Source organism: Acinonyx jubatus, chromosome A3 (genome assembly GCF_027475565.1).
Source record: "Acinonyx jubatus isolate Ajub_Pintada_27869175 chromosome A3, VMU_Ajub_asm_v1.0, whole genome shotgun sequence".
NCBI lineage: Eukaryota > Metazoa > Chordata > Mammalia > Carnivora > Felidae > Acinonyx > Acinonyx jubatus.
The window spans coordinates 28,880,319-28,894,499 of NC_069388.1; the positions used below are offsets into that span (position 1 = coordinate 28,880,319).

The window sequence follows — 14,181 nt, forward strand, 5'->3', positions numbered from 1 at the left end:
AAAAGTGTCCAGAGAGAGAGAGAGAGAGGGAGAGACCCTGTAGGTGGCCGGCAGCCTGCTTTTCCTGCATCCGCCAGGAGCAGCATGCCATTGGGACAAGGGTTCCCCAGCCAACCTTGCACTCAGGACTAGGTTTTCCAGGTCCCCACGAAGACCCTTCCTTCTCCCCCAGGCTCCTGGGAATGAGTCCCCTGGACCAGGGATTCCATACTCAGAGACAGGACATCAGTATCCTCATCCTGAAGCATGTGTGCGAACTCGTGCGCGTGCACACACACACACACACACACACACACACCTTCTCCTTCCCTCCCTTTCCTCCTTCCCTCTCTCCTCATCTTCCCCCAGCCGGTGCTGTGACCGGAAGAGCTGTGGCAACCGGAACGAGACACCCTCTGACCCGGTCATTATTGACAGGTACAGGCTGGAGGCCCTGGGGGGCCAGGGCGGGCTGGGTTCAGCTGCGGGGCATGGTGGCACACCCACCCTCCTGTTGGTGGCTCTAAGCAGAGACGAACTGTCAGACTCCAGGGAGCTGCCACCCCTGGCCTCTGAGCGAAGCTCCCGGTGGTAGATTTCTGGGGTTGGGCCTAGGAGTGTGGTCCCTGTGGAAGGGCACCACTCTGGGGAGCCGGGGTGGGGGGGGGTGGGGGCCGGAGGAAGTGAACCAGAGCCCAGAACATGGGCTGGGAGGACTGAGGGGCTGGCAAGAGAAAGGCAGGGTAAGCAGGGTTCCAGTCCCCCATCCCATTCTACCCCTACACTGCTTGACTTGACGACTCTAAACTCCCGTTTGCTTCGTTTGAAAAGTGGGGACATACTTGGTGGGTTTTGGTCACAGGATTGTCAAGGCGATGCGTGTAAAGATGCATGCTGCCACCACGATGTTTTAAAAATTATTTTGTTTCCTTTTGAATTATTCTCCTCTCAATACATAACCATTCACAGGAGCAAAAATTCGGGTTTAAAAGAGTTTATGGGCGGGGGGGGGGGAAGGCTCCCACCTCTGCGTCTCACCCATCCATTGCCCTCCAAACAAGCAACCGTTGTTAGCAGTTTCTTGGGCATCTTTCTTGAGATAGTCTGCACATAGATTTGAAAATGCAGATACATATTCTTTTTGTACCTTTCCTTTTATGTTTATAAAAATAATGGCACACCGACTGTACTTTTCAGCTCCTTTTCTCTTCTCTAAAAAACGTGTGTATCCGGGAGGTTCCATCAGGACACAAGAAGTCTCTTTCTTCTTTTTTGCTACTGCAAACTATTCCATGGGATGGAAAAGCTATAATTTCTTATAGTCTGCCATTGCTGGACAATTTGGCTGTTTTTGTTTCTTTTCGGGGATAAAATATTCTGCAGTGGCTTACTTTCTCCATGTGTCACTTTGCACATACATGCATTTATATGAAGGATACTTTAAAAGCAGCACTTCTGGGTCAGGGGAGATATGCATTTGTAATTTTTTTAATGTTTATTTATTTTTGAGAGAGAGAGCATGAGCAGAAGAGGAGCAGAGAGAGAAGGAGACACTGAATCTGAAGCAGGCCCCAGGCTCTGAGCTGTCAGCACAGAGCCCGATGCGGAGCTCAAACTCATGAACCATGAGATCATGACCTGAGCTGAAGTCAGACGCTTAACTGACTGAGCCCCCCAGGCGCCCCTGCGTTTGTAATTTTAATAGTTATTGTCAATTTGCCTTCTGTGGAGATTACACAGTTGGTATTCGTACCAGCAGATTTGAGAACGCCTGTTGCCCACCCTCTGGCCAATTAAATATGTTGTTTATTCATTCAACAAATATACATTTTTTAATATTCACTCTGTGCCAGGGTCTCTTCCATATTCTGTGGATTAAGCAGCGACTGAAACAGACAAAAATGCTTGTGTTTATGGGCTTATGATCTAGCAGGGGAGGTGGACACGAACTGAATGAGTGAAATGGATATTATCTTAGATGGTGGTAACGGCTAAGGAGAAAAAGCAAACGTCATGAAAGATCAGAGAATGCCCAGGAAGGGGGTATTGCAGTTTTAGAGTATTTAAGGAAAGCCTCGCTGAAAAGATGACATTTGAGCCAAGGCCTGAAGGAAGTAAGGGAGTGAGCCGTGTTTGAATCCAGGGGAAGAATATTCTTGGCAGGAGTGTACCTGATGCATTTAAGGAGGAGCGAGAAAGCGCAGGTGACCGGAGGAAGAGGGACCATGGGAGGAGGTGGTGTCAGAGAACCAGCGGGTGGGGGAGGAGGCAGGCAAGACCATGCAGACAGGGCCTTGTAGGTTGCATATAGATCATTATAAGGACTTTGGCTTTTATTCTGAATGGCATGGAAGCCATGGGCGGGGGATAGGGGGCAGGCAGGAGAGGCTTGGGAGGGGAATGAGATGACCTGATTTATATTTTAGCAAGATCACTCTGACTCGTGTGTTGCAGATGACCTGTAGGAGGCAACGGGGGAGGCAGGGAGTTGAGTTATGAAGCCAGTACAGTTATCCAGGTGAGAGTAAGCGGAGGCTGTTATAGACGGGGTGTTAGGCAGGAAGTGTTTGGATAAATTTCATAGGCAGAGCTGACAGGATCTGTTACGGGAAGAGAGACAAAGTGACACAGAGAGAGGGGAGTTAAAGACATATCCAAGATTTCTGAGCTGATCATCTCGGAAGGACAGAGTTCCTATTTCCTGAGGAGAGATTTCAGGACAAGTGGGTTTGGGAGGAGAGAGGTCAGGAGTTTGGTGTTAAGATGTTTGTTAAATGTCCAGGGGGGTTGATAAGCAGCTGAAAACATGATGATGGATCTCAAGGGAAAGGTCCAGGCTGCAGATAGAAATCTGAATGAATGAATGAATGAATGAATGAATGAAGTCGTTAAGAGAATCAATGCTGAATGAAAATAGAAGAGGTCCAAGAACTGAATCTGGGCTATCCAGTGTTTAGAGGTCATGGAGATGCAGAGCCAGCGAAGGAGAATGAAAAACAGCAGCCAAGGCAGTACAAGGAAAGTCGGAGGAGTGGAATGTCCTAGAAGTCTGGATAAGAAAACATTCCAGGGACACCTGTGTGGCTCAGTCAGCAGCTAGCTCTTGATTTCCACTTAGGTCATGATCTCATGGAGACTAAGAATTGACCATTACATTTAGCAATGAGGGGGATATCGGTGACCTGAACAAGAGCTATTCCAATAGAGTGGAGGGGCAGAAGTCTGTTAGGAGGGTGTCTGAGAACGGGAGAAGAGAGACTAGAGGCAGTGAACAGAGGAACTCTGGTTTTGCTCTAAAGGGATCAGAAGGGCGCCTAGGTGGCCCAGTCGGCTAAGTGACCAACTGTTGGCTGATTTCAGGTCATGACCTGGTGGTTGGTGGGATCAAGCCTGGGGCAGGCTTCTCTGCTCAGAATCTCACTGCTTGGGATTCTCTCTCTTCCTCTGTCTCTGCCCCTCCCCTGCTCTCACATATGCATACCTGCACTCTTTCTCTCTCTCTCTCTCAAAGTAAGTAAATAAAATACTTTTTTTTAACGTTTATTTTTGAGAGAGAGAGAGAGAGAGCGGGAGACAGGCAGAGAGAGAGGGAGACACAGAATCCAAAGCAGGCTCCGGTCTCTGAGCTGTCAGCACAGAGCCTGTTGCAGGGCTCGAACTCGCCTGTGAGATCAAGACCTGAGCCGAAGCCGGATGCGCAATCAACGGAGCCAGCCATGTGCCCCAAAATAAACATTTCTTAAAAATTAAAATAAAGAAATCAGAGAAATGAAAAGGCCAAGAAAAAAATACAGCGTCTTCATATGCTGAAGAGAGAACCCAGTAGGAAAGGGGGAAACGATGCTACAGGAGAGATAGAGGTGGAAATTGCTGAAGCCATGTCCTTTAGTCAGCAGAGGGCATGAGATCCCATGCATGGGTGGAGGAGGACTGGTTTAGCTGGGAACACAGGCAGTTCTCAATGGACAGAGCAAGGAAGTCAGAGAGCCTGGACCCAGAAGTGGGCAAATCAGGACATCTTCTTTCCTGATTGCTTTGTTTTCTCAGTGTAAGGGGAAGCAAGGTCAACAGTGGAGGATAAGGATGGAGAAGGAGACACTAGGGCATGAAATAGTTGTCCAGGAGGATGAGTGAACCATGGAAACGTCATGTGATTATCAAGCAGCTACAAAGGGCCTGCCTCAGGTTTATGGTCATAAGTGAGAAATTTCTCCAGCCACGCTAAACTACATGAGAGGGCAGGTGCAGAACAGGTAAGCGGTTGTGTAGAAGCAGAATTAGGGGGTTGCCAGGTGAGTGTATTGAAACCCGAGAGGGCAAGAGAGCGAAAAGAGTATGCAAAGGGTGTTTACGAAAATGGAACCAGGGATTTAAGCTAGATAGGGAGAGGAATATGGGCGGGTGAAGAGAAAGCAAGATACAGGACATGCAGGTTCTGTGATGGGGCAAAACAATTTTTTGGAGTTGAGGTACCAGAAAGGTGTTGAGCTGGAGGTTAGAAGATGGTGAGACCGTGGGTTGTCCGTAGGTAGGATTATTCAGGGATTACATTTATCAGTAAGATGTGGCCAAGGGAAGGTAGAGACAAGGTCACTGGAGGAGTGATGCTCACGGAATGCAGAGGAGAATGTCTTGGAAGAACTATCTATCTATATTGATAATGAAACCACCAAGAGTTATGACAGGATCATTGTCCAAGAGTATGTGTAGTGATGCAGCAGTAAAATCTTCAGGGAGTAAAGGCAAGTGATCTTGGGGTTGAAAAATGCAACAAGCAGTGGTCACTATATGTATATATATTTTTTAAATCTTTCTCTGTCAGCAAAGTGTATTGGGATATCCTGGTGAATTTCATTTCTGTCACTCTGAGGTTGAACATGGTTTCAGGTATCTAAAGTCTATTTGTATTTCCTTTTCTGTGGACTATCTGTCCATATCCTTTGTTTCTTTTTCTTTTTTAAAAAAAAATTTTAATGTCTATTATGTCTTTTTGAGAGAGACAGACAGGGCACAAGCGGGGGAGGGGCAGAGAGAGGGAGACACAGAATCCGAAACAGGCTCCAGGCTCTGAGCTGTCAACACAGAGCCCGATGTGGGGCTCAGACCCATGAGCCACGAGATCGTGACCTGAGCCGAAGTGGGACGCTTAACTGACGGAGCCACCCAGGCGCCCCCTTTGTGTATTTTTCTATGAAGGATTGGCTTTCGTTATTGATTTGTAGGAGTATATGTTAAGGAAATTAGCCCTTTGCATGTGTCGCTCTTTTTTCTTTCTAGTTGATTGTTATCTTGTAACTTCTTATGACGAAACTTGCCCAACCGCTCAATCTTTTAAGTGCTCTGGATTTTTGTCATCATTAGAAAGGCCTCTGTCACACCAACATTATTTTTAAAAATGTATCCTATGGTTTCTCCTGGTACCTTTATGGTTTCATTGTTTACATGTAAATATTTGATCCATTTGAAAAAATAACCAAATTCTTGTGTCCCATATAATACATACAGAAGAAAAATATAACAAGATAGAAATTCTGAGGCATAATGATCAACGTACACCTGTGAACCTACCAACTAACTTAAAATTAAAACATTAAAAATACTATTTTTAAAGTTTATTTATTTATTTATTTTGAGAGAGAGAGTGTGAGCCTGGGAAGGGGCAGAGAGAGAGAGAGAGAGAGAGAGAGAGAGAGAGAGAGAGAGAATCCCAAGGAGGCTTCACACTATCAGTGCAGAGCCCGATGCGGGGCTTGAACCCACAAACTGAGCTCATGACCTGAGCTGAAACCAAGAGTCGGATGCTTAACTGACTGAACCAGCCGGTGCCCGACATTAGAAGTGTTACTGAAGCCTTTGCTATCTCACACCGATGCCTACCCCTCTCCTAAAGGTGATGAGTAAATGAACTGTGGGTTTATCCTGAAAATATCTAAAAAATATCTAATAGCTAAAAATTAGATTGTAAACAATATGTTTAGTTGTGCTTATTTTTAACTTTATAAGTGATATCGCGTTGTAGTAGTCTTCTAAAATGTTCTTTTTAATTGTGCTGTATTTAACTATGGTTGGCTGTGCTTTGTTTTTGCTGTTAGAAGCAAAGCTGCCTTGAACATTCTTGTCTGTCTCTCCTAATTCGAACAGGTGCAAGAGTGTGTTTAGGATGTCAACCTCAGACTGGATCTGCCAGGTCATAGGGTGTGGACGTGATTAACTTTAGGAGTCAAGGTCAAAGCGTTTTTCAAGATGGTTGTCTTGAGTAGTGCTCCCAGCCACAGTGATTGAGTTCCTATTGCTCTCCATCCTCACCAACACTCACTGATGTCAAACCTCTTCGTGTTTGCCAGCCTAGTGGGCACACAGGGAATTTTGTGGGAGCTTTAATTTGCATTTTCCTGATTACTAATGAAGTTGAGCATATTTTTATTTGTTTCTTGGTATTTGCATTACTTCTACTAAGTATATGCTAAAGTCTTGCCCATTTTTCTTTTTGAATTGTTCGGGTTTTTGATACTGATTTTAATGGTTCTTTATGAATCCTAGATACTGATCCTTTATCAGTGATTTCAAGTATCACAATCTAGCTGAATTTATCAATATTTTTCTCATGGTGTTTACTCTGTGTTTTATTTCAGAACTCTTTCCCTATGCTGAGTCATAAAGATATTCTTCTATATTTTCTTGTAAAGGTTTTACACTTTTTCATTTTACAATTAGGTTTATAATCCATGTGGGACTAATTTGGGGGCATTGTGTGAATTAAGGAGTCATTCCAATTACTTTTATTTATGAATCACTAATTACTCTAGTATCACTTATTAAATATTTCATCCTTTCCTACTTAGCTGCAGTATCATCTATATTCGAAATCAGGTTTCCTTCTATTTGTGGGTCTGTCTCTAGACTCTTTGTTTTATTCCTTTGATCTGTCCCTGTGCTGACATCATGTTTTTTAATCACTATAGCTCTACAATAATGATATAAACAAGTGTGTAGGGCAAGCCTTCTACCCTCTCTTGTTCTTGAGGAGAATATTGCATATTTTGGCCTTTTGTGTTTCCATATAAATTTTATAATCCATTTATAAAATCACTCACACACACACACACACAGATCTTTGGGTGCCTTGGTTAATATTACAATTAACTTGTACATTAATTTGGAAGAGAATTCACATCTTTTTGCTACTGAATCCATATCCATGAATATGGTTTCTCTCTCCATTTATGTATATTTTCTCTAATGCCTTTCAGTAAAGTTGTATAATTTTCTCAATAAAGACCACATATACTTATTTTTTTAATTTATTTACTCATTCAATAAATATTTATTGAGCATCTACTATGTACCAGGCACTGTTCTAGACTCTGGGAATACCAGACTAAACAAAGCAGACAAAAGTATCTGTACTCTTGGAAGGAAGATAGGCAAGAGCAGTAATTCTGAGTGTGGTAGAACGTGACATGTGGAAAAAAATAGAGAAAAAAAACTGATCAGGAATTTGGGGGTTGGGGAAATGTGATTTTTAAATGGAGTGGTCACAGTAGGCCAAATTGAGAAGGTGGAATTTGAGGAAAGATTTAAAGAGATGAGAGAATGAGCCATTCAGATGTATGAGCAGCTTATTTCTAGTACAGTTTATATTTTGTTGCTATTACAAATTATATCTTTTTTTATATTTTCTAACTCTTTGTTGATAGTATAGAGAAATGCAATTAATATTTGCATATGGATCTTTGTCTTTAGATTTGTTTTGCTTTTTCTATATAAGCAGTCGTCTTATGCAATCTTGACTGTTCCTTTTTCTATTTAATTCTTACGTACTTTTTTTTTCTTACTTTATTGCACTGGCTAAACCTCAAGTACAGCACTGAGTACAAGCAGTGGCAATGGAATTCTTGTCTTGTTTTTTTATTTTGAAGAAAATGTTTCTAATGTTTTACTATTAAAAACATGGTTAACTGTAACTATTTGGTAGTATATCCCATCAGGTTAAAAAGTTTGGTAAGAAATTTTTGTTTTGGGAGGCTTTTAAAATCATGAATGGATGTTGAACTTCACATGTTGCTTTTCTCTGCATGTACTGAGTTGATCAGATAGCTCTTCTCCTTCAAACTATTCATGCGCTGAATTTCACTACTGGTTTTCCTAATCCTGAATTACTACTGGTAGAAATCTAACTTGATAATAGTTTACTGTCTTCTCTATATGCTGCAGGAATTGGAATTGTTAATAATATTTTTAGAGTTTTTGCATTTATGTTCAACAGTGATTGGCTTGTAATTATCTTATAATGTCCAGGTATGATTTTGACAGTTAGTGATGTACCAGCCTCAAATAATTAAAAGGGGCATGTTCTTTCTTTTACTATTTGCTGGATGAGTTTGTATGAGTTTGGAATGATTTGTTCCTTGAAAATTTGTTATAATCTGCCTTGAGTTTTTGCGGATGAGGAAGAGAGAATTTTTAAACCATTGACTCTTTTTTTTAAAATGGTCATAGACATTTTAGGCCTTCTATTTCTTTTTTTACTTTGCTTTGGTGAGTTTTTTTTTTTTTTAAGGAATTTATACATTGTACCTAAGTTTTCAAATTTGTTTCCATAAAGTTGTTCATAATGTTCTCTTATCTTTTTTCTCTTTGCTGTATTTTTAACTATGAACATTTTCCATTCCTGGTATTAGTTGTTTGTATCATAGCTTTCTCTTCAATAAGGTTTGTCAGCAATTTGTCACTTTTCTAAGACTTTTAGCTTACTCAATCTTTTTCCAATTTTTGTGTGTTTGCTTTGCATTACATTAATTCTGCGTCTATCTTGATTTTGTCCCTTCTCCCTTGACTTTGTTTTGTTCTTTCCTAATTTCTTGAGTTGGACACTTATTTCATTAATCACTGACCTTCTTCCTTACTAATACAATCATTTAAGGCTATCACATTTCTTTAAAATACTACTTTCGTATAGCTCACATTTTCATATCTCATATTTTTATTATCACTCCATTTCAAGGATTGTTACATTTCTGTTATGACTTCTTTTTCAATGCATGGGATACTTAGAGGTGTGTTTTCTTGTTCTTTATTTTTAATTAACTTTATGGGGCGCCTGGGTGGCTTAGTCAGTTAAGTGTCTGACTTTAGCTCAGGTCATGATCTCATGGTTCACAGGTTCGAGCCCCACATCGGGCTCTGTGCTGACAGCTCAGAGCCTGGAGCCTGCTTCGTGGATTCTGTCTCCCTCTCTCTCTGCCCCACCCCTGCTTGTACTCTGTCTCTCTCTCTCTCTCAAAAATAAAATAAAACATTAAAAATTTTTTAAATTAACTTTATGAGGTATAATCGATATGCAATAAAATGTACATGAAGTATACAGTTTGAAAAGTTATGACATATGTATACACTGATGAAACCATCACCACAATTGAAATAGTGAACACATCTTTCAACCCCAAAAGTTCCTTCATGCCCCCTTGGAATCTTTCCCTCTCTCCCCTTACCTCCATCCTCAGGCAACCGCTGATCTGCTTTCTGTCATTATAGATTTATTTGCATTTTGTAGAATTTTATATAAATGAAATTATACAATGTGTGCTTTTTTTCGTCTAGGTTTTTCTCAGCATAATCTTCTTTGTGTGTTTCATCCATGTTGTTGCATGTATCAACAGCTCATTCCTTTTTATTGCTGAGTAGTATTCCATTGTACGAATATAGCAAAATGTGTTTGTGCCAGCATCTCTTGATAGCCATCTGGGTTGTTTCCAGTTTTTAGCTATTACAAATAAAGCTTTATAAACATTTATGTGCAAGTCCTTTTATGGACAAGTGCTTTCATTTCTCTTGGGAAAAATCCTAAGAGTGATGGTGAGATCATATAGTAAGAGTATGTTTAACTTTGGGGCACCTGGGTGGCTCAATTAGTTTAGTGTCCAACATCAGCTCAGGTCATGATCTCACAGTTCGTGAGTTCAAGCCTTGCATCAGGCTCACTGCTTATAGCACAGAGCCTGCTTCGGATCTTCTGTCCCTCTCTTTCTCTGCCTCTCTCTCCCTCTCCCAAAAATGAGTAAACATTTTTTAAAAAGAGTACGTTTAACTTTATAAGTAATTGCCTAACTGATTTCCAAAGAGGTTGTACCATTTTACATTCCCGCCAGCAGTGTATGAGAGTTGTAGGGCCTCTACATTCTCATCAGCATAATAGTCTATCTTTTTAATTTTAGCCATTCTAATAGGTGTGTGGTGGGGGTCTTATTGTGGCTTTAATTTGCACACCTCTACTGACTAATGATGTTGAACATCTTTTCATGTGCTTATTTGCCATCCACACATTTTCTTTCAAGAAGTGACTGTTCAAATCTTCCACCATCACTCCTCCTTTTTATTGAGTTGTTTGCTTATTACTAACTTGTAGGAATTCTCTATCTTCTGTCTATATTCTGTGGATAAAAGTCAGATATCTATTTTACAAAAAAAAAAATTTTTTTCCAGCCAGTGGCTTGTCTTTTCATTCTCTTAGTGTTATTTGAAGAGTATGAGTTTTTAAATTTTCACGAAGTCCAATTTATTAATTTTTTTCTTTTATGTATTATGCTTTTGATGTCATAGCTAAAAAAATCTTAACTCAATGACTTCAGCTTTCATTCTAGGAAACCAGAAAAAGGAGATGAAATTAAATCCAAAGTAAGCAGAAGAAAGGAACTAATCAATAGCAAAATAGGGAACAGATAAACAATAGAGAAAATCAATGAAACCAAAAACTGGTTCTTTTAGAAGATCAATAAAATGGATAAATCTACAGCCAGACTGATAAAGAAAAAAAAGGGAAGACACAATTTGCCAATATCAGGAATGAGAATGTGGCATCGCTATATATTCTAGATATATTAAATATATCAGGAACATTTTGAACAATTTTATGCCAACAAATTCAAAAATTTAGACAATTTATATTTTAAAAAACTTTTTTTAATGTTTATTTATTTTCGAGAGAGAGAGAGAGAGCACGAGTGGAGGAGGGGCAGAGAGAGAGAGGAAGACACAGAATCTGAAGCAGGCTCTAGGCTCTGAGCTGTCAGCCCAGAGCCCAATGCAGGGCTCGAACTCACAAAGCCGCAAAATCATGATCTGAGCCGAAACGAGCCAGATGCTTAACCGACTGAGCCACCCAGTTGCCCCCAGCCAATTACTTTCAAAGAGATTTTGAAAAGATGAAAAATATCTTCTACATTTACCCATGTAGTTAACCATTCTTTTCTGTAGACCCAGATTTCCATTCTTCTTATGCCTGAAGGGGATCTTTAATATTTGTTTGTATAGTACGGGGTAGAGAATTTGGGGTTGACTGTTGTTGTTAAGATGTTCATTGTCTTCTCTTGCATGTCTTTCTGTTTTTTAGAGAGAGAGAGTGCAAGTTGGGGAGAAGGGCAGAGAGAGAGAGAGAGAGAGAGAGAGAGAGAGAGAGAGAGAGAATCTTAAGCAGGCTCCACACTCAGCACAGAGCCCAATGTGGGGCTTGATCCCATGACCGTGGGATCATGACCTGAGCTGAAATCAAGAGTCAGGATGCTCAACTGACTGAGCCACCCAGGCGCCCTTCTCTTGCATTTCTGATGAGAAATCTGTTACCATCATTATCTTTGTGCTTGTGTGCATACATGTCTTTTATCTCTGGCTGCTTTTAAGATTTTTCTCTTTATTATGCATTTTTAACAACTTGACTATCATGTGCCTTGGTGTAGTTTTTCTTCATGTTTCATATGCTTGGAGTTCATGGATCCTTTTGGATCTATGAGGTTACGGTTTTCTTTACATTTGGAAAGTTTTTTTACCGTTACTTTCTCAAATATTTGTTTGCACCCCACTCCTTTGGGGACTTCAGTTACTTAAGTACTAAACTGCTTGAGGTTTTCCTGCAGCTCACTGACATTTCATTTGGGGGGATTTTGTTTTATTTTGTTTTTCATTTGCGATAGTTTCTACTGCCATGCCTCAAGTTCACTAATCCTTTCTTTGGCAATGTTTCGTCTGTTGTTAATCCCTTCCAACATATTTTTTATCTCAGACATTGTAGTTTTCATCTTTACAAGTTTGATTTGTATCTTTTTTATATCTTCCATGTCTCGACTTAAATTTTTGAATATACCAAGTACTGTTATAATTACTCTTTTAATGTCTTTTCCTGCTACTTCTAACATCTGTGTCTATTCTATTTCAATTGATGGATTATTCTCATTATGGGTCTTATTTTTTTGCATCTTGGCATGCCTGGTATTCTGTAATTAGATGCCAGACATGAATTTTTCCTTGTGGGTGTTGGATATTTTTGTATTCCTATAAATCTCTCGAGCTTTTGTTCTGGGATGCAGTTAAGTTACTTGGAAACAGTTTGATCTTTTTGAGTCTTCATTTCATGATTTATTAGACGGTTCCACAGCAATATTCCATCTAGGACTAATTACTCCCCACCACTGAAGTAAGACCTTCTTGAGCGCTATACCCAATCTCTCATGAATTATGAGTTTTTTAAGTCTAGCTAGTAGAAACAGGCACTATTCCCATCTCCATGCGAGCACCAGGACTACTCTCTTTATTCCTTTTGGGTGGTTATTTCCTTGGCCTTGGGTAATTTTGTTATATGCACACACTGCTCCAATACTCTACTAAATACTCGAGGGAGATGTTTCAATAATATTTATATATCATATATTATATTATATTTTCTGGTTCCTCTGTGTACCTCTCTCCTCCAGGTAGGTCTGTCCTAAGAAGTCTAGCTACCTTGGTCTCCATGGACTCTCAGTGTTATCTCCTCAATTCTGACATCTGCTGGGCTCTGCCTCAGTTCCCCCCTCCTGTGCTGTGATCTGGAAACTCTCAAAGCAATATGCTGAGACATTTGTCAGGTTCACCTCACTTATTTCCCATCTTTTAGGGATCACTGTCTCTTGTTCTCCGATGTCTATTGCCTTGAAAAATATTCAGTGCATTTTGTCTGGTTTGTTTTGTTTTCAGGCCACAGGTAAAGGTAGTCTCTGTTACTCAGTCTTGATTAGAAGCAGAAGTAGAAGTATGTTCTTTAGTTCCCAAGCATGTGGTGTTTTTCTGTTTATTTTTGTTGCCAATTTCTAACCTAATTGTGCGTCTAATTGGGTCTACCACTTTATAATCAAGATTGTTAACTGTGTTGTTCAGATCTGTCTTTCCCTTTGTCTGCTTGACCTGTTACGAATTGAGATATAAGGTTATCATCTTTGCATGAACTTTCAGCTTATCTTTGTGAGTTTCATCATTTTTTATATATACATATCAGGGGCACCTGGGTGGCTCAGTCGGTTAAGCGTCTGACTTCGGCTCAGGTCATGATCTCGAGGTTCATGAGTTCAAGCCCCGCGTCAGGCTCTGTGCTGATGGCTCAGAGCCCGGAGCCTGCTTCAGATTCTGCGTCTCCCTCTCTCTCTGCCCCTCCCCTGTTCATGCTCTGTCTCTCTCTGTCTCAGAAATGAGTAAATGTTAAAAAAAAAATATATATATATATATACACATATCTAAATTTATATATATTAATTTAGCCATCAAAACTTGATGGAACTCACAAAGATAAGCTGAATATTCATGTGGAAGATTATTATATACAGTATGTAATTAATAATAATATATATTATTGGCTATTTTATTGATTGTGGGCAAGTTTTAAAATCTTATAGCTCTCTTCTGGGTTGAACTTTTTGTGGGCATTTAGTGATCCTTTATTTCTAATATGCATGTGTATGTGTGTGTATTTTATTTTTATTATTTTTTTAATTAAAAAAATTTTTTTTGCTGTAAAGTCTGTATTATCTCATATTATTTACAGGCTCTTTCAACTTACTTTTGGTTATATTTGCATCATATGCCTCTTTTCATCTTTATTTTCAACCATTATGTGTCCTTGTGTTTCAAGTATTTCTCTCTCTTTTTTTTAAATAAAGTTTATTTCTTTATTATTTTGAGGGAGAGTGCACACGTGTGCAGGGAAGGGACAGAGAGTCGGATGCTTAAGCAACTGAGTGACCCAGGCACCCCTGGAATATTTCTCTTTTAATGGCATATTGCTGGATTTATTTTTATTTAATGCTTATTTATTTTAGAGAGAGAGAGAGAGAGAGAGAGAGAGAGACAGAGCATAAGCGGGGGAGGGGCAGGGAGACAGGGAGACACAGAATCTGAAGC

General features: G+C 40.1%; 1 protein-coding gene across 2 annotated transcripts in view; it reads left to right on the forward strand.

Annotated features, from left to right (window-relative positions):
- EBF4 (EBF family member 4) overlaps positions 1-14,181 on the forward strand; it is a 61,566-nt gene that overhangs the window by 14,268 nt on the left and 33,117 nt on the right. For both annotated transcript variants that reach the window (XR_003423940.2, XM_027069720.2), the window contains exon 7: positions 349-417. Coding sequence is in view for 1 of the 2 variants with exons in the window: in XM_027069720.2 (XP_026925521.2) it covers positions 349-417 (69 nt within the window). In the remaining variant the exon portion in view is untranslated. The remainder of the gene's footprint in view (positions 1-348; positions 418-14,181) is intronic.